Below are 27,658 nucleotides of genomic sequence, written 5' to 3' on the forward strand. Positions count from 1 at the left end.
ATTAATTCAAAAATTCTGATTCTGTATTGTAAGATCGATTGTTTAGATAAATCCTTTATTGTCTGCAATAGGGCCATTAACCGAATTTGAGGAGATAGAATGGTCTGAATTCTGGGGAGATACAGATATTAAAAAGCACATTTATGAAGACTTTGATAAACTGCTCTTAAGAATGAATGTGTTAGCTGCTAAAAAACTTGCTGACCAATCCCAAGAAATGGAAGATCAAAATCTTCCACAACAGCAGAAAGAGACAAGTGCCGACCAAGAACCATCCCCCGAGTCAGCCACAGAGCCAGAAACACAGCTGGCTTCAGAACAAGGAAGCAGCATAGAACAGAAACCCGACAGAGAGTCACTTACAGGACAAGAACAGGGCACATGGTTACACAAATCATCCATTTCAGAACAAGGATCCCCCAGGGCGTCAGCAGTAGAGCTAGGATTACAAAGGGGGTCAGTCGCAGAGCAAGAGTCCCACAAAAGCTCGGCATCCCAACAAGAGCCACAGACAGGGCAAGACTCAAACAGAGAATCGCTGTCAGAACAAGAACCACAAAGAGGGTCAGTTACAGAGGAAGAAAGATCACAGAGAGGGTCAGTTTCAGAACCTGTGCAACGCAGAACATCAGTAACAGGACAACGCAGAAAATCATCTTCAGATACGGGGTCTGGTAGGGGTTCAGAAGCCCCATCGCGCAAAGGATCAGGGGTAGAACAAGGACAGCGCAAAGGATCTGGAGGTCCGCGCAAAGGGTCAGCAGGACGCAAAATGTCGTCTTCAGAGTATGAATCACACAAAGAGTCCATAACGGAGGAGCCACAGTCTGAGGCAGAGCAAGGACCACCAATAGACACCATTCTAGAACAACAGGACGCAGACTCAACCTCACAAAAAAGCGACACCTTAAAAGAAAGTGAAACCTCGGAATTCGATAAAATGGAATCTCAAGAAGAAAAGTCTTTGCCAGTCATAAATGAGGAGGAACAAGCTGCCATGGATTCCCAACAGGGTGAGGAAGTTCCCACGTACAGCAAAGATGAGAGTCCGCCGGGGAGCAGCGAAAAAGATCACCTTCCAGGTAGTTATCTAGTTCTGTCAAATCAGCTTTTTGTTTTCTGGAGTGACCGTTAAAAAATCTTTTCAGAAAGCACTCATTAAGTTAGTGCCTCTGCTGGCGTATCTTATCATGTAAGCCGCAGGTGTATTTTCCTGCTCAGCACTTAAGCCTAGACTTTGAACGCTCAACTAGATGAAAACCAGAACGCTTATTAATTATTTGCCTAGAATTTCATTTATACCAAAAGTCCATCAATATGAAATCTAGGAATATTTTAATGTTTTTTTGAAAGAAGAAACATTTTTGTTCTAAATGCAAGTCACTTTTAATTTTTCTTTTATTTCAACAACAAATGGGCCAGGAATGGTGGCATTTGCCTTTAATCTTCACATTCAGGAGGCAGATGAGACTGAATTGCTGCAAGTTGGAGGCCAACCTGGTCTACATAGTGAGGTCCAGGCCAGTTAAGGCTATATAGAGAGACCCTGTCTCAGAAAAACAAACATGCAAACAGTATTTTACCTCTTTCATTTTTGCATTTTTCTATAAGAGTTTCCAAAAACCTATATTTCAGACAAAACACTAAATTTTAACTATTTTAAAGTATTTTTAAATTTTATGTGTATGGGTGTTTTGCTTGTATACATGTTGGCACCATGTATGCAGTACCCACAGAGGCCAAAAGAGGGCACGAGAGCCTCTGGAACTGGAGTTTCAGATGCTTGTGAGACACCCTCTGGGAGCTGGGAACAGAAAGTAGACCCTCTTCAAGTACAAGAGCTCTTAAATGGCTAAGCCATCTCTCCAACGCCCTGATTTTCAATATGTTCTCATCTCATTGGTTAAAATTCAGACATCTAGTAACACTTTGCTATAAGAGAGGCTGGGAAATGCAACCTCACTTTGTATAGCCAAACAAACAGCTTTTGCTCCAGCCTTTCTCAACAATTAAAATTATTAAGTGATTTTATTTTGGTTGATTATGACACACACACACACATACATGGAGTCTTGGAGTTTGGGGTTCTTATGCATGCAAGGAATTTGTCCCGTCGGAATTTTCTTTTTTCTTGTGTGTGTGTGTGTACACATGTGCACATGCCACAGTACACGTCTGAAGGTGGGAGGAAAACTTTCAGGAGTCAGCTCTTTCCTTCTACCCTGCGAACCCTTGGGGCTAAACTCACGTCGTTGGATTTGACAGCAAGAACGTTTACCTGCTAAACCATCACACCAGCCTTATCTTGTTCTTTTATTCCTATTAGAAACTTCAAAAAAGGACCCTCAGAAAGACAAAGCCTGTGACCCGAAGCCCCAACATATAGAAGGAAAACAGTGGTCAGGTAGCTGCTCCCTTAGCTCTCCTTTCCTTTGTGCCTGAGAGGAAAAGCACGGCCAATGAGAAATGAAATGGGCTGTGTGGTGGAACGTGTTTTCACAGGGGAATTCTCCATCTTTGACTGGAACATGAAGCATGTCCAATCTGAGGAAGAGGAGCAGGCAAAACTGATCTATACTGACTCCAGATTCACAGGTATGTGTGAAAAAAGACACTAGGAAACACAGGTGACAGTCGCTGTGTGACTCTAGTTCACCACTGTGCCTGCTGGTGAAGGCTGGGTTGAACTAGGACATACTGATGTCCTTACACCATCTCGTCCCTGGGAACTGACAAAGCTTGAGTAAAGATGGGTGTTTGGGTGGTGGTATGCTTGGTGGTGACAAATACTATCGATGAATGTTCTCATGCTTTAAGCTGCTGGCATTGGTATACTTTATTTTTAACTGTTGCATACCCTAATGCTTCTTTAAAGACATGATCCAAACATATAAAAGGAATCGCATAGTAGAAATTAGAACTCAATTAAAAATATATTTATTTCCCTAGTAGGTCTACACCCAAATATCTTAGACAGGTGAGTCTGTCTTTGATGTGGGATTCCACTCTGTAGGCTGTGAATACCATTGGTTAATAAAGAAGCTGATTTGGGCCTGTGATAGGGTAAAGCAGAGCAAGGCAGGGAAAACTAAACTGAATGCTGGGAGAAAGGAGGGTGGAGTCAAGGGAGAAGCCATGTAGCCCTGCCAGAGATAGACACACCAGAACCTTGTCAGTAGGCCACAACCTTGTGGTAAAATATAAAATACTGGAAATGGGTTAATACTAGATGTAAGAGCTGGCCAGCAATACACTTAAGTGATTGGCCAAGCAGTGATTTAAATAATATAGTTTCTGTGTGATTATTTTGGGAGTCTGGGCGGCTAGGAAGACAAACAAGCAGCTTCATACAGCATGTATTGTTTATGAAAACTTAACAAAGAAAAAACTATTGAACTGATGGAACAGCAATTCTTAGCTCTCAGGTAATCCATGTCATAGCTATGATTATTTCAAGTAATGCTTATATTTTTTAAAATGCTATTTTATTATTTTCTCCATCACTTTAAGTGGTAGATCTAATCATAATTGATCAAGATTATTTTCTACATGCAATCTTTTGTCATTTAAGCCTAAATCAAATAGTAAACTTTGTTTTCAATTTAATTAGCTAATTAACTAATTGGTATTTGTGTGTGTGATTTATGCATGCTTGTGCACCTATGTATGGGTGCAGGCATCTATGTTTTTGTGTGGGAAGCAGAGATTGATTTATCTCTTTCTGTTGCTGACACCTTACTATTTTATAGATAAGATCTTTGATGGAGCCTGGAGCTTGCTAGTTCACCTACACTGGTTGTTGAGCATTTCCTCAGAATCTGCCTGTCAACACCACACGGCACTGGGATTACAGGCACACGCTCCTGCACCCAGGTTTCACATGGATCTAAACCCAGCTTCTCATGGTTGCTCGGCAAAGCCTTTTACCCATAGAACCATTTCCCAGGGCAGAAATAACACATCATCTGTCCCCAAAATATTTTAATGACCAAGCATAGCATTTGTCAAGTTCCTGTGAGTGGCAAGTTCATGTTCTTCATCTATGTCCACTTTTATTGGCAATGTTTTTTAAAATCTCATGAGTAATCATTTCTAAGTTACATCAGATCCCACAGAGACAGCATAACGGCATGAGTGATTGAATCAATGAATAAATGAAGCACGAAGCAGTCAGCTGACATTTTATGAAAAATTACTTCATGTTGTCACAGTGCTCTCCAAGACAAATATATTAGCTGACACCCTCAGGGAGAGGAGCTGGTGTGTAGCATTTGTTAATGTACCTAACCGGGAAGTCCAAGATGTAGCTGGCTTTATGGGTACCCAGTTCCAACAGCGGACAACATCTCTCAGCCATATTCTCTGTGTCGATTTTAGGCAGCTGTCTTCACATTGTCTCAAAAATGGCCACAGGAGCATCTATCTATGTATCACATTTTACTAATTCAGCAATTAGAACACAAAACAAAATTTTCCCTAGTGGTTCTCAAAATAGTGCTGAAGCTAATCCTCATTGGCCTATTGTAGGCTGCACTGTTGACATACATGAACTTTTGGCCAAACCTTACATCATACATCCGTGGAACATGGGTAGGAGGGCTCTGTGCCGTCCCACGCCTCCCCTAAACTGACACTGGAAGAGAACTGTTCCCCAAAGAAAACTATGGCTGCTGTCGTCATGGATGGAGCGTGGATTCCTGAGAGGCAGAACCAGTGGATGCTGGAGGCAGGGTTTAGCTCGGTGACACTGTCCTTATCTGGGATGAGTAAGGCCTGTATTTCAATCCCCTGCTCCAGAACAAAGCAAAGGCGGGTTTCTGTCAGGGCAGGGACTTAGAGAAGCATTTACTTTACTGTCTGATGCATTTCCCTGCTTTGCAGACCTCCATGCAATTATTAGGAATACTCAGACTTACAAGGAGATAAAAGGGAGGAGTGCCTTCGATGGAGTGCACCTCAATCTGGTACAGTTTGTGCAGCTGCTCCAGACATTCGTCGGTGAAGATGCCCCCTTGAGAGTCAGCCAGAATCTCACCTCCTTTTTTCAGAAGAACTATTTTGAAACAAAACAAGAGAAAATGAAAGCCTTAGAACAGGTGGGTAATATTATAGCCATAAATCTCCCAACTTCATTTGCTCCTAGTACACTCTCTTTAAAAATGTACGACCGAGTGTCCCACTTTATTTCCACCAGCACAGCCACTAAATACCATTTTGCTTGTCAAGGCCACACTCCAGAGAGTGCACTTTCCTAAAAATGACATGATTGCTCCTGGCAAGCGATGGCTCAGGGTGCAGCTTTGTTCTCTGAAGCCCGAGGTGCGGATAGATGTAGATGTGACAGTGTGTGCGTACTGGCTGCCGTGTGAGCAGAGATGTATGCCAATGCATAGACTTTAGGGATGTATCTGTGTTCATGGACCCCCAGTGGCACACATTCCTAAGGCCTTACAACCTTCTTGAGTGATAAGTACTCACATGCACACACATCGCCTTAAGTGAGCAGCTTACGCTGTCTCGTGGAAAATGTAGGACCTGGTCCCACTGAGTTTATTCAAGGCTTGATAACCCTTTGGCCTCCTCAAATGCCATCCCCTTCCCTTAGCCAAAAGATACTTATTTACTCTGTGTGTGTGTGTGTGTGTGTCTAAGTGTCTATGAGGATCAGAGGCTTTGGACCCCGGGAGCTACAGTTACGGGCAGTTGTGAGCGGTCAGATGTGGGTGCTGGGAACCTAATGTGGAATGTGGATCTTCTGGAAGAACAGCAGGATGTGCTCTCAGAAGTGTATTACCAGTGTTTTGGTCTTGTACAGCAAATTCCAGTGTGTTTTTGGTTGAGAAGTGAAACAAGGAAATGGCAATTGGGGCATTAAAATCAGACTCCGCATGTTCCTCTACTATCTCAGCACCAAAGCAAAGCTGTTTCTAAAAAAAAAAAATAGAGTGAGATGCTGTACTTCCTTTAAGAGCAACCCGCCTGCCGCCACAATAAAGACTGTATCTCCCGTGCTTATTTTCCTATTCGTGTTCTAGGCTAGACAAAACGCTTTCCGAATCCGACGGGTGCTTCTTCTGGAAGCCCTCTTTCAGAAGTGGGACAATAATGGCTCAGGCTTTCTGAATCTGAATGAAGTTGATGATCTCTTGTACACATATAAGGACGGGATGGAGAAAGAATCTATGAAGAAAGGTAAACTATCAGCATCTTCCTATTTAAGTTGCAGTAATAACTTTCAGTTTCTCATCTCTGTGCCCTATACACAAAGTCAGAAACGAGCATTCGGGGTGGAGAGTGACTCGGTTGGTAAAGTTCTTGTGATAGGAGCTTAGGCTCTGAATTTGGATCTCAGCATCTGCATAAAAGTCAGGCACCTCAGCACTGGGGAGGCAGAGACCCAAGGATCCCTGGAGCGTAGTGGTCAGCCAGTCAGTCCAGCTAAATCGGTGACCAGGTTCAGTGGGTGACCCTGTCTTGAAAATAAAGTGGGAAACAATATAGGAAGACAGCCAGCATCAGTCTCTGGCCTTCACATGCACTCATAAACATATATATAACACACATACACACACACACACACATGCAGATGTGTGCACGTTAGCTGTTCCAAACTTGCTGAAACATTTAGTTTTTTTTTCTCCTTTCAATCCTGGGATTGAATTTACAGCCTTATGTGTGATGGTCAAGCACTCCGAACTGTATCTTTCTATCCCTTTCTTTAGTTTTAAATTTTTTTTCTTTCTTCGAAACAGGGTTTCTCTGTGTAGCCCTGGCCATCCTGGAATTCACTCTGTAGACCAGGCTGGCCTCGAACTCTGAGAGATCCACCTGCCTCTGCCTCCTGAGTGCAGGGATTAAACTAAACATGTGTACCACCACCAGCCAGCCATTTAAAAAAAAATTTTAATGTTTTATTAAGCTTTCCAGACTGGTTTTAAACTGGCTGTTTAGTCTAGGCCAACCTTGAACTTTCAATCCTCCTGCCTCGGCCCACTGAGTAACTGGGATTGCAGGCCTATACCACCAGACCCAAAAGTTCAGAGCTATTAAATGGGAATCAGTTGAGTACCAGTGTGTGCAGATGAATAGGAACGTGTGTGTGCTCCAGAGGGGAGCACGCTGCAGAGTGTTTTGAGCCCAGCCCTTGAGCCCTGGCAAATTCTGTCTGTGAACTGATTTCTTTCACTTCTAAGGCTAACAATTCCCAAACCTGCAGCACCATTGCCTGAATTCGTAGTTTCCCTGCTTTTCTAAGTTCTAAACTATCGAGTCTGGCTGGGCCTAAAGTTCCTCTTCGGTATGCTAATTCTTTATTCTCTGTAATGATTCTTTTGGGGGCATGGTTTTGAGACAAGGTTTCTCTGTGTAGCTGTGGCTGTCCTGGAACTTGCCCTGTAGACCAGGCTGGCCTTGAACTCACAGAGATCCACCTGCCTCTGCCTCGGCCTCGGCCTCTGCCTTCCATCCAAGCATGTACCACCATTACCCAGCCTCTTTACTGATCTTTTTCCTCTTCCTTTTCTTCTTTTTTTTCTTATATTTTTACTTCCTCGAGCTGACATAAAACTACAATTGTTTTCTAGAAAATTGTAAGCTGGTTGTTTATAGTGTGCTCTTCCCACAGGTTTGTCTGACGTTTCCTTGTGGTTAAACCTAGGTTATTCATCTTTTGGCAGGATCCGAACACATAATCAATATTTTATTCTTATTGAACTCTATTAGAAACCCTATGCTGATAACATTGATCAGTTGATTAAAGCGATATATGCTGGGCTGGATATATAGCCCAGTAAGTAGTGTACTTGCCGCACAGACACAAAGCTCTGAGTTTGAATCCCAGCACTTCATAAACTGTAGAATCAGGCTGGTCTCAGCTACACAGCAAGCTCAAGGCTAATCGGAGATACATGATAACTCTCAAAACATTTTTCTGTTGAGCCCTTCTACTTTAAAGTCACTTTCTTCTGTTTATGAGCAGTATTTTGTAAATGCACTTTGAACCTTTATAAAAGTTTTTCTCTTCTGTCCACCTTTTGTTTATAATAGCATGCGGCAGTTTCTTGTGGCTATAATCCAATCTTATCATTGTTTTCATGCTCATATTGATCCAGATTTAGTCCTTTGTGTCTGGCTTCTATGTCCTCTCGTCTCTCCCACTCTCAACTCTGTATTATGAAAATGCTCAAATGAACCGCCAGTCTGAAAGAATCTTGTGAAGAGGCCCCAAACGCCCACAGCCTAGGCTCGACCATCAACACTTTCCCATGGCTTCTTGTCTCTCTGTTGACTCCTTATCTTTCCATCTATTTCTGGTATTTTTGATTCCTCTTAAAGTGAAATGTACACTTCTACCTGAATACGCAGGTATGCATGTACTTCCCACAAAATTAGGTGTGTAAATTTTAAGTGTAAATTCATGAGCAGTGTAGTTGGTGCTTCTTAGGAAGCTCCTCCATGTCCTTTTACCCATGCGGCTTTCCCAAGGCGACCACTGAGGGTTTTTCTACCATAATTTCTCTTGTCTAGAGCCTCATGAAAGCAGAATCATATGAGACACACTCTTTTAGGTGAGGCTTCTTTGCACTCAGCATGATTTTTCTTGAGACTCTTAGACGTGGAGGGTTTCTGAACCACCACGCAGGTAGGTATTTTCTCTTTTTAAAGGAATGCAGACGGTTCTCTCTAGCATGTTAATGTCTCCATTGTTCTTGAGCACTCCTTGGCTTTCTGATATGAGATCTTCCGGGTACATCCTATGCTTCGCCTGTTTCCATCCTGAATAATCAGCTTCCCCAGGAACTACCTTAGCTTTTTTTTCTTAATTGAAGGGTAGTGTTTAGAAGTCAAAATGTGAGTCATACATGGGCTCGTTTCTCCGAAGGCACTATTCTCGGGTTTCTCAGGAGGCAGAGGTAGTTCCGAGTACAGCTAGGTTTGGGGGTTCAAATTCTGAATGAGGAGGTGTCCAGTTCTTCCCTTATTCTCTTGCTTTCAGCCCAGCCCTCTCTCTTCTCTGCTTTGGCCCTGTTGTCATACAACCCTTTTCTTTGTGGTAAGCGGGGTCAGACTCACATTATCTCAGGATCATTCAAGTCAACAGGGATGAAATGGAATATCCTCCACCTAATCACTCGAGCAAAAAAGTCTGACATTCAGACATGGTGGCAAACACCTTTAACCCTAGCGCCCAGGAGTTCAAGTCCAGCCTAGTCTATGCAGCAAGTTCCAGGCTATCTAGGACTGAATAGTGAGATTCTGCTAAAAACAAAAAACAAAACAAAACAAAAAAACAAAAACAAAAAACAAAACAAACAAACAGAAAAGACCTGGGGTCATTCTACACTAAACCAGCCACTCTGACTAGAGACATGGAATGCCCTGGCTGGTATGACCCTGGAGTACATGTTCTACCTCTAAAGCTACAATGGATCCCACTCAAACCCGCGAGCAGCGATGAAAGGAGAGTGGTTTCCCCATGGCAGAACCGTAACTACAAACACTAGGAGGAAAATCAGTGGCTGCTTAACTACAGAAGTAAGAGCTCACACATGACAAAATGATTGCAGGTTCAGGCAGTGCTTCTGAATTGTCAAGTAAACGGTACTGGATGGATGTTCTCGTCATTACAGGGAAGGAAAAAGCACAAGGAAAGCATTTTGGGAGAAAAGCTAGGACCCACTTGAGAAGGAAGGGGCATGTGCCCTATCAGCTACTCTCCTCTGCTGTGACAAAAACACCTAATCAAAGCAGCATGCAGAAGGGAGGGTTTATTTTGACTCTCAATTTGGGGCATGGGCCATCACGGTGAGGAAAGTGTGGCGTCAGGAGAGGGAGGTAGCTGGCACATTGTCGTTGCTGCCACAGTCAGGAAGCGAACAGGAAGTGCATGCTGGAGCTCAGCTCACTTTCTCTTTCTGCTTTAGTTCAAGGGATCTAGCTCAAGGAAAGCACTCTGCCACCTCAATTAACCCAAATCTAAAACCTCCCTCACAGATAGGCCCAGAGATTCGTTACCAAGGTCATTCTTGATCCTATCGGGTTACCAATCATTATAAGCCATCACATCTGTTTGCCTTGTTAATGTATAATAAATGTCAAAATGCTTTCATAGATGCACCAGGAGGCATGTACCAAAATGCTTATAATGCAGCTTCTAGGAGTGAAATATTAAAAATACATGAAATGCATATTGCCAGGAGAACAAATAATCAATGATGTTTCACTCACATAATGAATACAGTGGCTAAGATGAATGAGTCAAAGCTACACAAATAACGTGATGGACTTGGTAATTTAATGTTGAATGAAAAAACAAGTCCTGGGGCTGGAGAGTCCAGGGGCTGGAGAGTCCTGAGCCTGGAGAGTCCTAGACTGGACTTAGTTTTTATTTTTTATGTCTATGGGCATTTTTGCATATATATGCATATACACCATATGCATGCCTTGTGCCCTTGGAGGTTAGAAGAGGGTGTCAGATCCTCTGAAACTGGAGTTACAGATGGTTGTGAGCTGCCATGTGGGTACTGGGAATCAAATCTGGGCCCTCTGGAAGAGCAGCCAGTACTCTTAAACTTCTGAGCTATTTCTCTAGCCCCTTGCTTTAAAAAAAAAAAAGCAATGGGGGTGGGGGCTGTCTCTAACTCTTCTGTCGCTTTTGGGACCCTTTTCCTCCGACTGGGTTGCTTTACCCAGCCTTATTTTGAGGGGAGGGGCCTAGTTTCATTGCACCTTGACAAGCATGTTTGGTGGGTATCCCCAGGAGGCCTGCCCTCTTTTGAAGGAGTAGATCTGGGGTATAGGAGAGGTGGTAGGGAGGGACTAGGAGGAGGAGAGGGGAAAGTATGGCCGGAATATAATATATGGTAGAACAATAGCTTTTTTAAAGTGCGGATGCAGATGCAGACATATGCAAGCCGTGGTCAGGAACTATGAGCAGGAGAGAATACCATTCTTTGATGATACGGAGGGCAGGTATGATTTGAAACTAGGCTAGATTCAAGAGGGAACTTGAATCATGGAATTGCATAACGCAAGCTGTGTGGGTTGCTTTAGTTTGGCCTTTTGAGAAAAACAAGATCATCTCAGGCAGCCCAGGCTTTTTCCAAACCTTATGCTCTTTCTGCTCTAGCCTCCTAAATCCTGGAATGTATAAGCACTGTGTGCTGTGTGTGTGTGTGTGTGGTGTGTATGTGTGATGTGTATATATGCTTATGGTATTATATGTGTGTGATGTGTATTGTGTGTAGTGTGTGGTGTGTGTGTGGTATGTATGTGTGTGTGATGTGATGTGTATGTGTGTGTGGTGTATATGTGTGGTGTGTATGTGTGTGTGATGTGATGTGTATGTGTGTGGTGTATATGTGTGTTGTATATGTATGTGTGTTTGTGGTATTATATGTGTGTGTTGTGTGTGTAATATGTATATGTGTGTTTGTGGTACTATATGTGTGTATTTTGTGTATGTGTGTGGTGTGTGTATGTATATTTGTGGCATTATATGTGTTTGTGATGTGTCTGTTGTATGTGTGTGGTGTGTGTATGTGCATTTGTGGTATTATATGTATGGTGTGTGTGTGTGTGTGTGTGTGTGTGTGTGTGTGTGGTATTGTGTGTCCTGGAGAATGAACCCAGGGCTCTGTGGATACTAGTTGAGTCCAATACCCCTGAGACACAACAGGTAGTGTTTTTAGTTTTAAAAATATGTATGAATCATTTACTATTAGTAAGCCTACTATAAAGTGATAAAATCTATTTGGGGTTATAAAAGTAGGAATGGAAATGAGTGGCCACAAGGGTCAGTGCCAAAGAGCAAAAGGATAGGATTGGGAAGACAAACAGTCAGGAGTTACAATAGGCTCTAGGAATTCACCTGGCTGGAGGTAGAATTAAGAGCAAACATAGCCAGCATAGAGAAGTCATACTGAATTCATACAGGAAGCCAGTCTCAGTGCTCGGAAATTCCTTTAATGTACTCACTTCTCCATAGAACATACATGTGAGGGCTTCGGCTTTCTCTCGGGTTAGTAAACTTTAGTCCATTTTCTGTTTCTCACTTACGTCTTTTAGCTAAACTGCACATCCAATTTCCAAACTCCCATCCTGGTCATGAAGTCAAATTGTCTTCAAAGCAATTTCAGAGGTACATAGAATTGGTTGTGTCTGAACTCAGGGGCAATGAAGACCAAGTTCTGGACAGTGTTGTGGAATTCCTGATGGGTGCTTTAGAGAGAAGCCACACTGAGGGCCTAAGGAACTGTGCAAGACGGAAATGGCTACATCAGATCCAACATGCTGCAGAGACAAGTGGGGTGTCCCTGGAGCCAGTGTATACTGAGACCTTTAGGGCCCTCACCCAGGTATGCTTTCTAAGGTGATGGAAGAGGAAATATGTTCTCACAGTATGTGATATTCAGTGGCTACATAGGAGGAACACATAAAATTTGCTTGAAAAAAAATCACCGAGTAATGCTACAGATGATTTATTTATTACAAAAAATATAAATGACTCAGACCTAAGTGAGGGGCTGGGAATGTAGTTCCATTGCTAGGGTGTCTAACATGTGTGGGGCTCTGAGTTCAAACCCCAGCTCTTCATTAATCCCAGTACTAGAGGGAACATAAAATGGGAGGAGGGAGAGGCTCTGACTGCTAAATCTGCTTAGTCTGCAGTTGTCCAGCCTTGGGAGAGGTGAGACTTCTCTAGTAGTTTGGTTGTTTTGCTTTTCTGGTTTTCAGTTGAACCCCAAGATCTGTCTCTGGGTTTTTATTCTTTGTGCTACAAATGATGTCCTGGAAACGTATTTGTTCTGAGAATCAAATATGCCAAGTCTAGAGAATTGAATGGTAATGAAAAATGCCAGTAGGGTGCAGGCTGCATTTACTTTGCATGATGTCTGCAGAATAGTTTACCCATCAAAAAAGAATTTTTAATTATTTAAAGTTTATTTTAACTGTAAAGAGAAACAAAATTATGACATTTGCAGAAAAATGGAGCATTTTAGAAATATTAAGTGGTGTTACCCAGACTCAGAAGGGTAAGAATTGCTTGTTCTCACTCATGAGCAGAGCCTAACTTTTAATAATGTGTATCTGTGAATAAAGGGAATGGTGTTACTCAGAGTTCTATAGAGAAGCTGAACTGACAGTATACACACACACACACACATGCACAAACACACGCACACACATATGCACACACACACGCGCACACACACACATATATACATGTGGGATGGCATACACCTTTAATCCCAGCTTCCAGGAGGCAGAGGCAGGAGGATCTTTGTGAGTTCAAGGCCATCCTGGTCTACACATTGAGCTCCAGGATTACATAGAAAGACCCTGTGTCAGACAAAAGGTGTGGTGGGGGGGAGGGGTATTAGAATGGCTTACAGGTTGTGGTCCAGCTAGTCCAACAGTGACTGTCTGCCAATGAAAGGCCTAAGGCTCCAGTAGCTGTTTAGTCCATGAGGCTGGATGTCTCAACTGGTCTTCAGTTTCCACTGGAATCCCGGAGAAATAGACTCCAATGCCAGTGAAGGAATGACCTTGCCAGCGAGCGTGAGAGCGAGCAGGCAAAGAGCAGTGCTTCGTTTTTCCATGTCGTTTATAGGCTGCCCTCAGAAGTGTGGCCAAGAGTTAAGCTAGATCTTCCTCAAAGGATCCAGACTTAGGGTGGGTCTTCTCCCTCAAATAATTAAACCAAGAAAAATCCTTCACAGGTGTAGCCAGCATCTTATGTTTTGGCTAATTTGACATGTAGTCAGGTTGACATCAAGAAGAGTCACCACAGGAATGATACCGACTGTGAGACTGAATGAGAGCCCACGAGAAGGGAACAAGAAGTGGTGAGGAGGGAGAGGCGAATGCGAAGGGTCACATGTAGCGTGAAAACAGAAAGGAGGCCACAGGGGTGGGGGAGGAAAGAGTGGGTGAAAGAAGAAAGAACAAAAACAAACTTGGATGAATGCCACAGTAAAACCTAATCTTCTAAGTCTTCGTCTCCGAGAAACTCTTTCCTAAAATGTCCTTTGAGGCTGGAAAACGGCTCCGCTGTTAAGTGCACTTGCTGCTCTTGCAGAGGACTCAGCTTCAGTTGCCAGCACCCACCTGGTGACTCACAATCACCTGTAACTCCAGTTCCAGGAGAGCTAATGTCCTCTTCTGGCCTCTGCTGGCACCAGGCACGCACATGGAGCACACACATGCATGTAGGCAGAGCAGCCATACACATGACATAAAAATAAAGAAATCTTTTTAAATCTTAGAGCAGATCCTCGGGAGCTTTGCTTTTCCGTTCCTGTGTAGATGGAGGAAGAGAGATGAGTAGGTTGGAGGCTTCTCTTGCTACGCCCTCAGGAGTCAACTCGCTTTGCTAAGGCCCTCACCTCACTAGGATCGTGGTTCTAAAGGATCTAAGTTTTTAACCTTTAATTTGATTAGAGTTAAGAGGTTTTGTTGAGGTTTGGGTTATGTTTATTTTTAGTAAAGCAACCTAACTCCACATAAGTTGCTCATTCCCCTAAATACAAGTCAGGTTTGAAGGACAATGTCTTTTTTGCACTGCCCATGACTGGTAATATCTGCATCATTTATTCAATGAAATTATTGGTGCTAGATTCCCAAATAGGCTAGCAAAGGGATTAGGGGATCTCTGTAGCCCTTGACAAATACAAATCCATGATCAGAAATATCTTATCCCAGGATGCTGAGGCTCATGGAAATAAGAAGATCAGTGCCCACATTTCCCTCTTAGAAGAAAACATACTCCTGCCAGAGAGAGGGGACGTTCTCTTGAGGAATGTGGCTTGTACCCTAGATGATGCTCCATTTGTACTGAACAAAGTGCTCTACAGGGACATGAAGGGAATCAGGTAAGAACTTAAAGAGTCCGTTTCTTTCTATTCACTTTAAAGATGGGGTCTCATGTACTTCAAGCTGGCCTCCAACTCCTTATGCAGTCAAGGCTAGCCTTGAACTCCTGATCCTCTTGCCTCTCTACCTTACAAGTCTGGATTACAGGTTTGTGCCACCATACCTGGCTCTGGGTATATCTTTCTAAAACAGTTTTTTTTTCCCTTCTGAAGTGAATTGGCTTTAAACCTTAGTGATTTGCTCAAGAGAGAACTGTCTCTAAGTCACCAGCACTTCCAGAATGGGACCTGATGGGCTTCCAGTCCTAAGTGGTTTTTGTTGTTGTTGTATTTTTATCAATTTATTTATTTTGTGTATATGGGTATTTTGCTGGGATGTATGTTTGTCTGTGCATCACTTGCATCTCTGGCGCCTGTAGAGGCCAGAAGAGAGTATCAGATCCCCTGAAACTAGAGTTATGAGCCATCATGTGGGTTCTGGGGATCGAACCCAGGTCCTCTAAAGAGAAACAGTGCTCTTAACTGCTGATCCATCACTCAAGTCCCATGATCCTAATTGGTCCTACCAGATCATTTCTCATTCTGGAAATGGTTCACCGTTTAGGGGCTCGGTTTTACAATGTTGGCTCTATAATTGGGATCCTCTGTTAGAATCTATGGTTGGTTCCTTATTTCTGTTTCTCTTTCGTGGTACTGGAGACTGAAGTGCATGCCTCACGCATGCCACACACATGGTCTCTTTCTTTGAACTACTTCTAGCCCTAAGATTTATTTTTAATTTTTCCAAGTCAGACCCTCTAAACTGGTGATAGTACCTGATCCACTCCCCTCCATATAATGCTTAGAATTATAGAAGACTATATTTTGTCTTCTCTGTGGTTTGGTCTAAAGCCTGTGACTTTCCCCTATCCTTTTTATCCCTTTTCAACAGCTTTACAGTAGTGGATGAGGGCAAGCCAATCCATGTCCCACAAGTTCAGCACCATGGGAACATCTTCTTCTGGAATAATTCCCGCAGTAAGAAGGAGCATAATGGTTCATTCCTGGCTCTGCCTCTTCAGGATGTGTATATGAGGATCTTTGGGGTCCTGGCGGTTGACACTCTTCGCGATCCTCATGAAATAAACATCTTCCTACCTCATGAGATCAAATTCTATCAGGTAAGTTAGAAGTCTACAAGAGCAGTAGTCAAGAGCTTCTCTGTCTATAGTCTTCAAAGTCAACCCCGAAAGCCGGGAAGGAGAGGAAGGCTCTATGTAGACCATGTCACCATGCTTCTTCTGTTGCCCTTATTCTCAGCCTTCTGGCATATTCCTTATAATTTGTGAAGGACTTGGACACAACCATACTCAAGCCTCTCTGGGAATATTGTTCATATTTCTCCTAGCACTAGCATAGGAAGAGAAAATGATGCTTTGTAACAGAACTAATGACTAACCCCCTGAGATCCACAAAAGAGGAATGAACATGTAGAAGGGTGTGCTGGGTAGCTTTAACTGTTATCTTGACACAACCAGACTAACTGGGGAGAGAGTCTCCATGGGGATTATGTAGATTAGGTTAGCCCATGGGCCTGTCTGTACAGGTTATCTTGGTTGTTAATTGCTATAGGAAGACCCAACCTATTGTGGTCAGCACCATTCAAAGGCAGGGATCTGTAGGCAGCACCATTCCAAAGGCAGAGAGCTCCCGAACAGTGTAGGAGGAAACTAGTTGAGCATAGCAGCAAGCAAGCAAAGATACTTAAGTTTATTCTCTTTCCACTCTTGACCATGCATGTGATGCTTTTTCAGCAGTTCTTGACCTTTAATAACTTCTTCCTAACGCTGTGACTCTTTAATACAGGTCCTCATGATGTGGTGACCCTAACCATATATTATTTTCATCCTGCTTCATAACTGAAAATTTGCTACTGTTATGAATCATAACATAAATGCTTTAGGAGACAGAGGTTTGCCAAAGGGACCATGCCCCACAGGTTGAGAACCACTGCTTTAGCTGCTCTAAGTTCCTGCAACAATGCACAGCAGTCTGGAGTTAGCCCTCTCTTTCTTGAGTTCTGTCAGGATATATTTTTTTTTACAGCATCAAAAATGAAGCTAGGAGAAAGGAATATGTTTGTTTTTATTATAGTGCTCCCTATCAATTCCTTTGCTCTCTCCACAAGGGAAACAAAATCATGATATGCACCCTTATAGTTCTTGTTTAGTGTTCTAACTTTTGAGGAAAATGAAGAAGCCCAAATCTTTCTTGAGAATTTATGTTTTCAAATTAGATCATGAAAATGTCAGGCACATTTCAGACTGTGAAATAGCTGGTATATTTTTATCTAATTTTATGGGTAGAAATTGCAATAAAGCTATAGATTTAAAGCCATGGATGCTGTGGTCTGTTGTAAGATTTTTCTTCAGTCCGCCAGCTCACAAATAATAACACAGAGACTTATTAATTAAATATTAAAGTTCAGCCTATAGCTTAGACTTGTTCCTAACTAGCTCTTATAACTTAAATTAACCCATTTGTATTGATCTATGTTCTATTACATGGTGTTACTGCTCTTCCATTTTGCACCTCCTGTTTCCTCTCTATGTCTCTTGATGTTTCTGCCTTACTCCTTCTCAGAGTCCTCTCTGTCCCCAGAAATACTGCCTATTCCTCCTGCTTAGCTATTACCTGTTCAGATTTTTATTAACACCAATTACAGCAAATATATCTCACACAGTGTACAAATATCCCATAATATTCCCCCTTTTGTCTAAATAAAAAGGAAAGGCTTTAACTCTAACATAATAAAACTATATACAGTAAGAACAATTATCAGGTAAGAATTACATTTACAATATCCAGTCTATTTGTATATGTCAAATTCAGAGAAAGTAATGCTATTAATCCTATCTTAGTGAGTACAAAGTTTTATACCTAAACCATTTTCTATCATTACTTGTATTACCATCCTAAAAATATCTTTTTAGATTTTAAAAAATCTTCTTAGATAAACAACTTAAGCTTTTATGTTTCTTAACCTTATAAACTTTGTAACTCATATGTAAGTTTCTCTTCTGAATTTTGTAACAAGGAAAACTGTAAAACTATAATTATCTTCTCTTTAACCACATCAGAGACCTAAGAAGGATATACAATTATTTAAGTAAACAAGAAATGCAGAGCAAGCAATATTCAAAACTAAGAAACAACATAGACATCTGGCCTCCTGGACAGTTAACCATGGTTCCGCTGTAATTTGGAGACATCTGTCTTTGACCTACAAACCTAGAATATCTTGACAAACTTTTCTCTGAAGCAGGAATTTTGAAGGACTGTCTTATCTTGTCTTGGCAAAGTTCGACTATTGCTTTATTTTGAGTCCTTCTTGTCCAGTTTGGATAACACACTGTCAGCAGTCAAGGCAAGGGCATTTTTTTGCCCAGTGGTTAACTTTGCCACAATAAAAGCAAACTCAATATGGAGGTTCTTTGATGTCCATCATCCTTTTTTGAAGTAAATTGGTGCTTCCAGGAGCAGACAAGTCTCACTGCCATGAAAATCCTTAGGTTATTAAAACATCTTAAATGCCATATTCTGTAGGTCTCTGAAGTATTTGAAGACCATCTATCAATCTAAACTGTATCTCTGTTTCACCTTGAAAACATATCTAATATGACTACAGGTTTTATTATTATAGATGACTAACTACTAACCTGTATTTCTTAATTATTTTAAATAGCTTTCAAGTACTAGAACTTTGCATTACATTTTTAAATAAGCTGCATAGGTATAATACCTAAAACAAGAATAGAAAAATCTATACAGTATAACAAAAATAATCTTAAATTTGTATCAATATACAAAAATCCATAACAATGTAAAATATTTGAGATTATTAGTTGTTTTTTGTTTAAATGTAGATTTAATAATATTCCCTTTTATTCTATCATTTCTATATTATAGTTCCCCTTTTCCCCCTTCAGAAAGAGGTTCTTAAATCTAATATCCTTTGTTTAGCTTTTTTTCTGACCATTACCAATAACAATTTGTTACCAACCCCCCTAAATAATGACAAGCATCTATACCCCACCAAATGACCAAAAATAACCTCCCCACCTCTGGGGAATGTGAGTGTCATGTTCTTTAGACTGTTTCCCATTGTCTTTAGGGAACCCTGAGAAAACTTGGATAATGATCAAGCCCTGGGAAAACTAGCTGTAACATTTCTTGTCCAGTCTCCTTGTGATGGGAAAGTATAGAGCTTATCTGAAGTCCTGGATAGAGTAGTCTGTGGTCTGGACCCTCTCAGCTAGCAGTTTTGAAGCTGTTCTGGATGCAGAATTTTGAGGAAACTGCAACAGAGGCATTCTGAGAGGCTGAATCACTTGGGATACTTGTCTTTATTGGTCCCTGGTCCTCTTTTTTTCTGAAAACACATACAAACTTTTAAAGATAACATATATATCTATATTAACACAATTATGGAATGTGTGGTGTGCACAAGTTAGCTAAAGATTATTTTTTGGTTCTATTTTTGAGCAGATAAAAGGCATTTGTCAATTTTATAAGTTCCTTTGGATCAACAACCAAACTATAATATAAATCTCTATCTATCCATATGAAAGGCGTATAATAATAAGTCATAAGCCAACAAGATTTATCATGTCTCATCCAGTCTCAAAGTGGTTCCCCTATCAAGGAATCATCCTACAGTTTTCTGTTTTGTTTTGTTTTGTTTTTGGTTTGTTTATTTATTTTTTGATTTTTTGAGACAGGGTTTCTTTGTAGCTTTTGGAGCCTGTCCTGGAACTAGCCCTTGTAGACCAGGCTGGCCTCGAACTCATAGAGATCCTCCTGCCTCTGCCTCCCAAGTGCTGGGATTAAAGGCATGCACCACCACTGCCTGGCCATCCTAAAGGTTTTTGACAAGGCCACAACTGGGATTTATGGACTTCCCATCTACCCCCTCTCTATGGAACAGTCTTTTACTTATAGGAAGAATGTGTGATTAGCATTTGTAAGTCTTGAAACCAAACATATTCTGTTCTGTTGACCTGATGGTAAAGGTCATAGATACAAAAAAATTAATATTGGGAGTCAGGTTAATTCCAGAAATTGAGAGGCAGAGGTAGGTGGATCTCTATGAGTTCAAGGTCAGCTTGGTCTGTAGCAAGTTCTAGGCTAGACAGGCAGAGCCACATAATGAGAACCCATCTCAATAACAACAACAATAATGATAATAATAATAATAATAAAATGACTTTTCCTTTCTACGTTTATCTTCTTCTGACAGCACATATCTTTCGTAAAGTATAAACAGTTATATGGTCCTCTCTACACTTTTAGTGTCTTGATGATCCTTTTTGTGTAACAGAATCTCAGAATACCTCCTGGGTACTGATTTTAACTAATTTGTTGATCATAGATTTAAGAGACGATTCTTAGTGACCACTTTGTAATTTTAAAAAACACAGGTTGAATTATCTATCTTCACAGGGCGTTGCAAATGCTTTCAGCACTGCCTATCACTATGTGCACAGCAGGGAGCATGTCCTGCACACTGTGATCACTGGCATCAGGTGGCTCTTCAGCATCACGTCTGGCATCAGCTCCATCACTACGTACCTGATTGAACCTAGCTCAGAGCAGGTAGGCAAAATCAGGCCATATAGACCTTCTCAATATTACACAGTTATTAAATATTAATATCTCGCTAACACTGAAGAGTGATCTCCATCAGGGATGTGGCTCAGTGGAAGATCACTTACTAGCATGCTCAAGGCTCCAGGTTTGGTCCCGGAACCACACACACAAAAAGAAACAAGCAAATAAAATTTTGATCTCCCCCCCCCAACTCAAAACTCTTGGTTGCACATAAGAAGAATCTATTACAAATTGCCTTAGGCAAAAGGGAGTATTGCTTGAACAAAATGAAGAAAGAACAAGTCAGTTGGGGAAGTGGCTCAGAGGGTTCAGACACTTTTTTGCAGGTCTGATGAGTTTGATCCCCGGATCTGACATGGTCGTAGGAGAGAATCAACTATAGAGATTTGTCTTCTGACCACCACACATGTGGCACACATAACCCGTACACGCACACATGTAGGTGAGAAAGACAGTGAGTGAGAATTTAGTTGGTTTCCAGTATGACCAGATCCAGGACCTCCTGAAGATAGACTTTCTCCTTAAGGCAAGTAAGATACTTAGGAAAAAGATTCAATTTAAAAGGTCCAGCATTTGGAGGGTGGGGCTGGAAAGATGGCTCAGTGGTTAAGAACACTGGCTGCTCTTGCAGAGGATCCAGGTTCAGTTCCCAGCAACCATGAAGCCTCTTGCAACCATTTGTAATTCCAGTTCCAGGAGATCCAATACCCTCCTCTGGCCTCCATAGGCTGCTGCATGCACATGGTACACATGAGCTCATGCATGCACACACCCCTAAATATTATAAAATAAATAAATATTCCAATTTGGGTGAGCTGAACAGACAACTCAGTGGTTACGTGCACTTATTATTCTTGCAGAAGACCTGGGTTCAATTCCCAGCACCCATATCAGGTGGGTCACAACTGCCCATAACTCCAGTTCCCAGGGTTCCACAGCCTCCTTCTGTGGGCACCCGCACACCTACAGATAAGCAGGCGCACGTACGTGCACATGAATTATAACTTTATTTTTAAGCTTTAATTTTGAAACCTACGAAGGAAAACTTGTTCTGACTCATCCTGGGATGCATCCAGCGGCCAAGGAGGCAGCACATGCCAGAATCATCTGAGTCAAGGAGGAAGCGGGGAGAATGCCGCTCTCAGACAAATTACGTCATAGCAATAAACATTTAAAGGCTCCTTGTCTGTATAATGAAAGCTTGGTCCAGGTTTGCTTTGCTTCTTTCTACTCATCCTTAGCTTTAGAGTTTTCCACACCATGGGGCTGGATGAAAAGGCAACATCTTTAAAAGTAATTAAGGCCAGATATGATGGTTCATGTTCACAGTCCCAGGACTTCAGAGACTGAGGCAAAAGAATTGTGAGTTCAAAGTCAGTCTGAGCTATATAGTGAGACCTGGTCAAGGAAAGGAAAGAAATGAGGCCCCCGTTTTCCTCTCTCCATGGCTTGGCCAAGCTGCTGAGGCTTTGGGAATAGAGAGCAGACGCACAGTACTCTTGATGCTTGGTAGAGATGCTGAGGATATCTTGTCTCTGCATCATTCCTGGGGGGTAGATTGGGGATAGGAGTAGGAACTTTCAGTTACCCTCATACCTAAAGCAATCCACTCCACCTATCAGGCTACCACCCCAGAAAGGCCAAAGTGGGGTCTGAGAAAGATTTAGAAGCATTTTTTCAGGGTTTTGAGAAATAAAGCATCTAGGGCAAATGGCCAAAATAGCCAAGTCAGTCAACAAGAAGCATGAGCTTCCAGTGTTTAATTTTAGTATCGTGACAACATGGGCAAAACCACGAGGACCACGGTCCATCTGCACAGGGCCGTTTATAGCATGAAAAGACCATGCTGAAAGGTTAGGGGAAAGGCAGTCTGCCTTGAATCGAGGTCTTAGTGATGGCATAGCAAGGCAGAGACCACAACAGCTCTCAGAAACTGGTTCTCTCCTAACCACGCGGGTCGCAGGAATCAAACTCAGGTTATCAGGCGTAGCAGCAGGTGCCAAGTTCCTACACTCACTGAGCCATCTCACCAGCCTCCCCCCTTCAAAAAAGGGTGTTTTTTTTTCTTTTCTTTTCCTTTTCAAGACAGGGTTTCTCTGTGTAGCCCTGGCTGTCCTGGAACTCATTTTGTACCAGGCTGGCCTCAAACTCAGATATTTGCTCCCCTCTACCTCTCAAGTGCTGGGATTAAAGGCATGTGCCACCATGCCTGGTTCCAAGGGGGTTTTAAATATAATTTGAAGCCAGGAAGTGGTGGCGCACGCCTTTAATCCCAGCACTTTGGAGGCAGAGGCAGATGGATCTCTGTGAGTTCGATGTCAGCCTGGTCTACAGGAGCTAGTTCCAGGACAGCTAGGACTGTTACACGGAGAAACCCTGTCTTGAAAAAAACAAACAATAATAATAATTTGAAATATCTGTTGGATCTCTAGGTGGAATTGTTGAGTGAGCAGTTGGGTGCTTGAGTGGGGTAACAATGATCTTGCTAATTTGGTAAAGTCATTTCACTACCAGTTGTCAGTATTTTATCCCTGCCTCTGTGTTTGTAGGCAGAGACTGCTCCGCCTTTTCCAGGTAGCCCAGACCCAAATAATCATACAGAAGCTACATTAATTACAACACTGTTTGCTCAATGGCTCAAGATTCTATGGGATAACTCTTACATCATAAAGTAACCCATTTCTATTATTCTGTCTATCGCCACAAGGCTGTGGCTTACCGGGTAAGGTTCCCACAACCATCTCCTTTGGCAGTTACATGGCATCTCCTTGACTCTGCCTACTTTCTCTCTGTATTTCTGTTTGAATTTCCTGCCTGGCTTTACTCTACTAAGTCATTGGCCAAAACAGCTTCTTTAATAACCAATGGTAATAAAACATATTCATAGCATACAGAAGGGAGTCCCACATCATGTGTTCTTAGCAACATGTCTTAGTTTTAATTTCAAACATAATCTGGAAAACACTTTTCAGAAATCTCAAAGGCTCTGTTAAGGGTAAGGGAGGCCTAGCAGAGCTTCAGACCATGACCAGCTTCCGGCTTCAGCAAGGAGGTTCCCACCAGCTTCCCCTAGAGCAGTGCTGCTCAATCTTCCTCCTGCTTCACTGTTTAAGACAGTTCCTCATGCTGTGGTGACCCCAGCCACAAAATTATTTTCATTGCTATTTCATAACTATAATTTTGCTACTGTTATCCATCATACTTATCTGTGTTTTCTAATGGTTTTAAGTGACCCCTAGGACGGGGTCACTTTACCCCCAAATCGGTCATGACCCACAGCCTCCAATATGGCTTCTTAAGTATTTTCCATTTGTAACCTCCTTTTGCCCAAGATTTTTTTATATAACCCGATAAATATGAAAAATAGGTTTACAAATCCAATAATAAATTTATTTTTAAAGATTCTTTTGTTATAATCTTATGAAAAATTATGAAAGAAAAAGGAAATTGTAAACTAGTTAGATGGATGTGTTTGGTTACTTTAAATAAAGAATTAGAATCTTGGCTGAAGATTTGATGCTGTAGTATAGAGAACATCTTCAATAGTTTTCAGAATTGATTGAGGTGTTGATTTTATAACCATCAATTCTAAAAACGCTACTTTATTCCAAGTACTAAAGGCAGACGTTTGTTGATAATTGCGTCCTATTCCCAAATTAAAATTCATGTAACAATTTTTATGAAACTCAAATGAGCAATTCAAACAGCAATTTCTTTTTTTTTTAATTTGTGTGTGTGGTTTTTTTTATTGAGAAAAGGAAGAAAAAAAAACAAGTTTCCACCTCCTCCTGGCCTCCCATTTCCCTCCCCCTCCTCCCACCCTTCTCCCCCTCCTCCCACCCTTCTCCCCCTCGAAAAAGCAATTTCTAAAATCAAATATTCTAACACAACATAATCCATGATACACTAATTCAATCCTTGTATGCCAAGGAATAATGGGAGAGAAATACTTAAAGTCTTTGTTTCAGTCTTGTACAATAAAAGAATTTCTGGAGGTTTTACCACCCCTGATTTCAAACTGTACTACAGCGCTACAGTAATAAGAACTGCATGGTATTGGCATAAAAGCAGATATAAAGATATCAGAAATATACAATGGAAAAAAGAAAGCATCTTCAACAAATGGTTCTGGTCCAACTGAATTTTAGCATGTAGAAGAATGAAAATAGATCCATATCTATCACGCTGCACAAAACTCAAGTCCAAGTAGATAGAAGACTTCAACATAAAACCAGATACACTGAACCTGACAGAAGAGAAAGTGGGGAATAGCCTTGAATGCATTGGCACAGGAGACAACTTCCTGTTACCTCAGGCACTAGAATGGACAATTAATAAATGAGACCTCATGAAACTGAAAAGCTTCTGTAATGCAAACGACCCCATCAAGGGGTCAAGGACACCACAAGAAAACACACAGAACCAACCATTCAGTGCCCACAGGGCCTAAAAGAGATTGAACCAACAATCAGGGAGCCTGCATGGGTCTGACCTAAGCCCTCTGCATATATATATTATGGTTCTGTAGCTTGGTCTTCTTGTGGCACTCCTAACAGGGGGGGTGGGGGCTGTATCTGACTCTTTTGCCTGCTTTTAGGATCCTTTTTCTCCTACTAAGTTGCCTTATCCAGCCTTAATATTAAGGGAGGTGCCCAGTTTTATTGCACCTTGATATGTCATGTTTGGTTTATATCCCTGGGTGGCCTGTCCTTATCTGAAAGGAAATGAAGGAGGAATGGATCTGGAGGAGAGGGAAGGTGACAGGGAGGGACAGGGAGCAGAGAAGGGAGGGAAAGCTAGGTCGTGGTATAATATATGAGAGATAGACACATACATAAATAAGTCTTTGTTTTCTCCAATCCAACCATTACCCTTCTGTAAGCAGATTATTCTGTGTATATAAGGAAGTAACTGTGGTTAATGACACAGTAGTCTTGAATCTGAGCCAGGGTGTCTCAGGCAGTGCTCCTTGGTGAGGTATGGCATGACACGGTGCACATGTTCCGTGTCACATGATGCAAATGGGCAAAGGCTGCTGGAAACATCTCAGTCATTTTGATTCTTAGCTAATTGTAGGTCGTTGCACATCCAGAAACATTTAATGATGAAATTTTATGTGACTCCCCCGGCCACTACATTTGGAGGTTGTGACGTACATTGAAGAGGCTAAAAGTTGAAAACTGCTTAGAAGTAAGGGAAGTAAAGATGAACGAGGAGAATGAGAAAAAATCATGGCGTGGTAGGAGGAGAACTAGGGGGGAGTGGAGAGTGGGGTCCTAAAAGCCACACGAAGAAAATCTTATCAAGAAGCGAACTTTATGCTTGAGAGGTGGCTCAGTGGTGAAGGATGCATCCTGCTCTCGCAAAGGACAGGAGTTCAATTCCCAGAACCCACATCGGATGGCTCACAATCACCTGTAACTCCAGCTTCAGGGGATCTGATGCCTCTGGCCTCTGAAGGCCTCTTCACTCATAGGTACATACCCACACATAGATATACATAAGTAAAAATAAAAATAAATCTTAAAAAAAAAGAAATGCCCAGTGTGGTGACACAGGCCTTTAATTCCAGCCCTGGAAAGGCAGAGGCAGACGGATCTTCATGAATTCAAGGCCAGCCTGGTCTACATAGTAAGTCCCAACCAAAGTAACACAGAGAGACTCTGTCTCAAAACAAAACAGACGAGAAGAAAATAGCTAAACATACAGCTTTTTCAAATATAAAAAATTATGTATTTAAATAATCTTATTAAAATTTCCCTTTTGGGATATTGTTTTTTAATGGCCCAGAATGTGTACAATGTCAATATCCTTAAAACCAGAACTCACCTAAACTTCCCTTCTTTCCGCTCTTTATCCCACCCCAGAAGGTCCAATTACTGCTTTCTAACGAGATCACTTTCTCTTTCTCAGGAAGGCTATGTTTTACGCAAAATGATGGTTACAGAGTATCTGGGCCCAACAGAAATCTTTGCAGAACCCCCAACCATCTCGAGGAAGTCGTGCATCTTCAGGTATAAGCCACACCCGGCATGATCGCGGATCTGAAGACACTGCTTCTGCCTTTATTAGCACACCTGTCCTAATAGCCCGTTTATTATTTTTTAAATTTACCAAACAACACTTATTTTGTCCACAGTTCTATGAAGATTAGAATACATGTGTTCTTCTCATCTCTAGCGCAAACAGGAGAGGCAGCACATGGAAAAGAGCTGCGTCTGCCTCACTGGAGGAGACGGCTACTACATTTCCATAAAAACCTCTCAGTCTCTCACTGAAGCAGGCATCGCAGCCACCCTGCTCGGCTCCCCAGCATGCCTCTGGCCACTGCTGCAGCTTCCCTGCCAGAAACTTTCTCTAAGGAAGGGCCCTTAAGTGATTAGAGCCCCTTAGGAGTTACCCAAGATTTCCCTGAACTCTCCCACCCCAGATCCCCACCATACACCTAGAGCAGCTGGCAGCCAATGACAGAGTAGTGCTGGGACACACACACGCACACACATGCACACACACGCACACACACGCACACACACACACATATGCACACACACATGCACACACACGCACACACGCGCACACACACATGCACACACACGCACACACACGCACACACACACACGCACACACGCACACACATGCACACACACACATGCACACACGCACACACACATGCACACACACGCACACACACGCACACACATGCACACACACATGCGCACACACACGCACACATGCACACGCACACACATGCACACACACATGCACACACGCGCGCACACATGCACACACACGCACACACATGCACACACACATGCACACACACATGCACACACACGCACACACACATGCACACACACGCACACACATGCACACACACGTGCACACACTCACACACATGCACACACACGCGCACACACGCACACACACGTGCACACGCGCACACACACATGCACACACACACGCACACACGCGCGCACACACGCACACACACGCACACACATGCACACACATGCACACACATGCACACGCACACACGCCTCAAAATAAGACTTAGTCTTTGGTATAGTGGACATCTGAGATCTCCTCCTTGGGGCTAGACTGGACAGACTGGATCTGCACTTCCTTAGATTTTCCCA

The 27,658-nt window shown here is 42.2% G+C and overlaps 1 protein-coding gene across 1 annotated transcript in view; it reads left to right on the plus strand.

Annotated features, from left to right (window-relative positions):
- Efcab5 (EF-hand calcium binding domain 5) overlaps positions 1–27,658 on the plus strand; it is a 107,859-nt gene that overhangs the window by 49,313 nt on the left and 30,888 nt on the right. The window contains exons 9-18 of the mRNA XM_075941798.1: positions 72–1,058; positions 2,327–2,404; positions 2,503–2,595; positions 4,882–5,096; positions 6,036–6,192; positions 12,067–12,356; positions 14,704–14,873; positions 15,805–16,033; positions 20,355–20,507; positions 26,436–26,536. Of these exons, the coding sequence (XP_075797913.1) occupies positions 72–1,058; positions 2,327–2,404; positions 2,503–2,595; positions 4,882–5,096; positions 6,036–6,192; positions 12,067–12,356; positions 14,704–14,873; positions 15,805–16,033; positions 20,355–20,507; positions 26,436–26,536 (2,473 nt within the window). The remainder of the gene's footprint in view (positions 1–71; positions 1,059–2,326; positions 2,405–2,502; positions 2,596–4,881; positions 5,097–6,035; positions 6,193–12,066; positions 12,357–14,703; positions 14,874–15,804; positions 16,034–20,354; positions 20,508–26,435; positions 26,537–27,658) is intronic.

This window comes from Microtus pennsylvanicus, chromosome 11 (genome assembly GCF_037038515.1).
Source record: "Microtus pennsylvanicus isolate mMicPen1 chromosome 11, mMicPen1.hap1, whole genome shotgun sequence".
NCBI classification, from domain to species: domain Eukaryota; kingdom Metazoa; phylum Chordata; class Mammalia; order Rodentia; family Cricetidae; genus Microtus; species Microtus pennsylvanicus.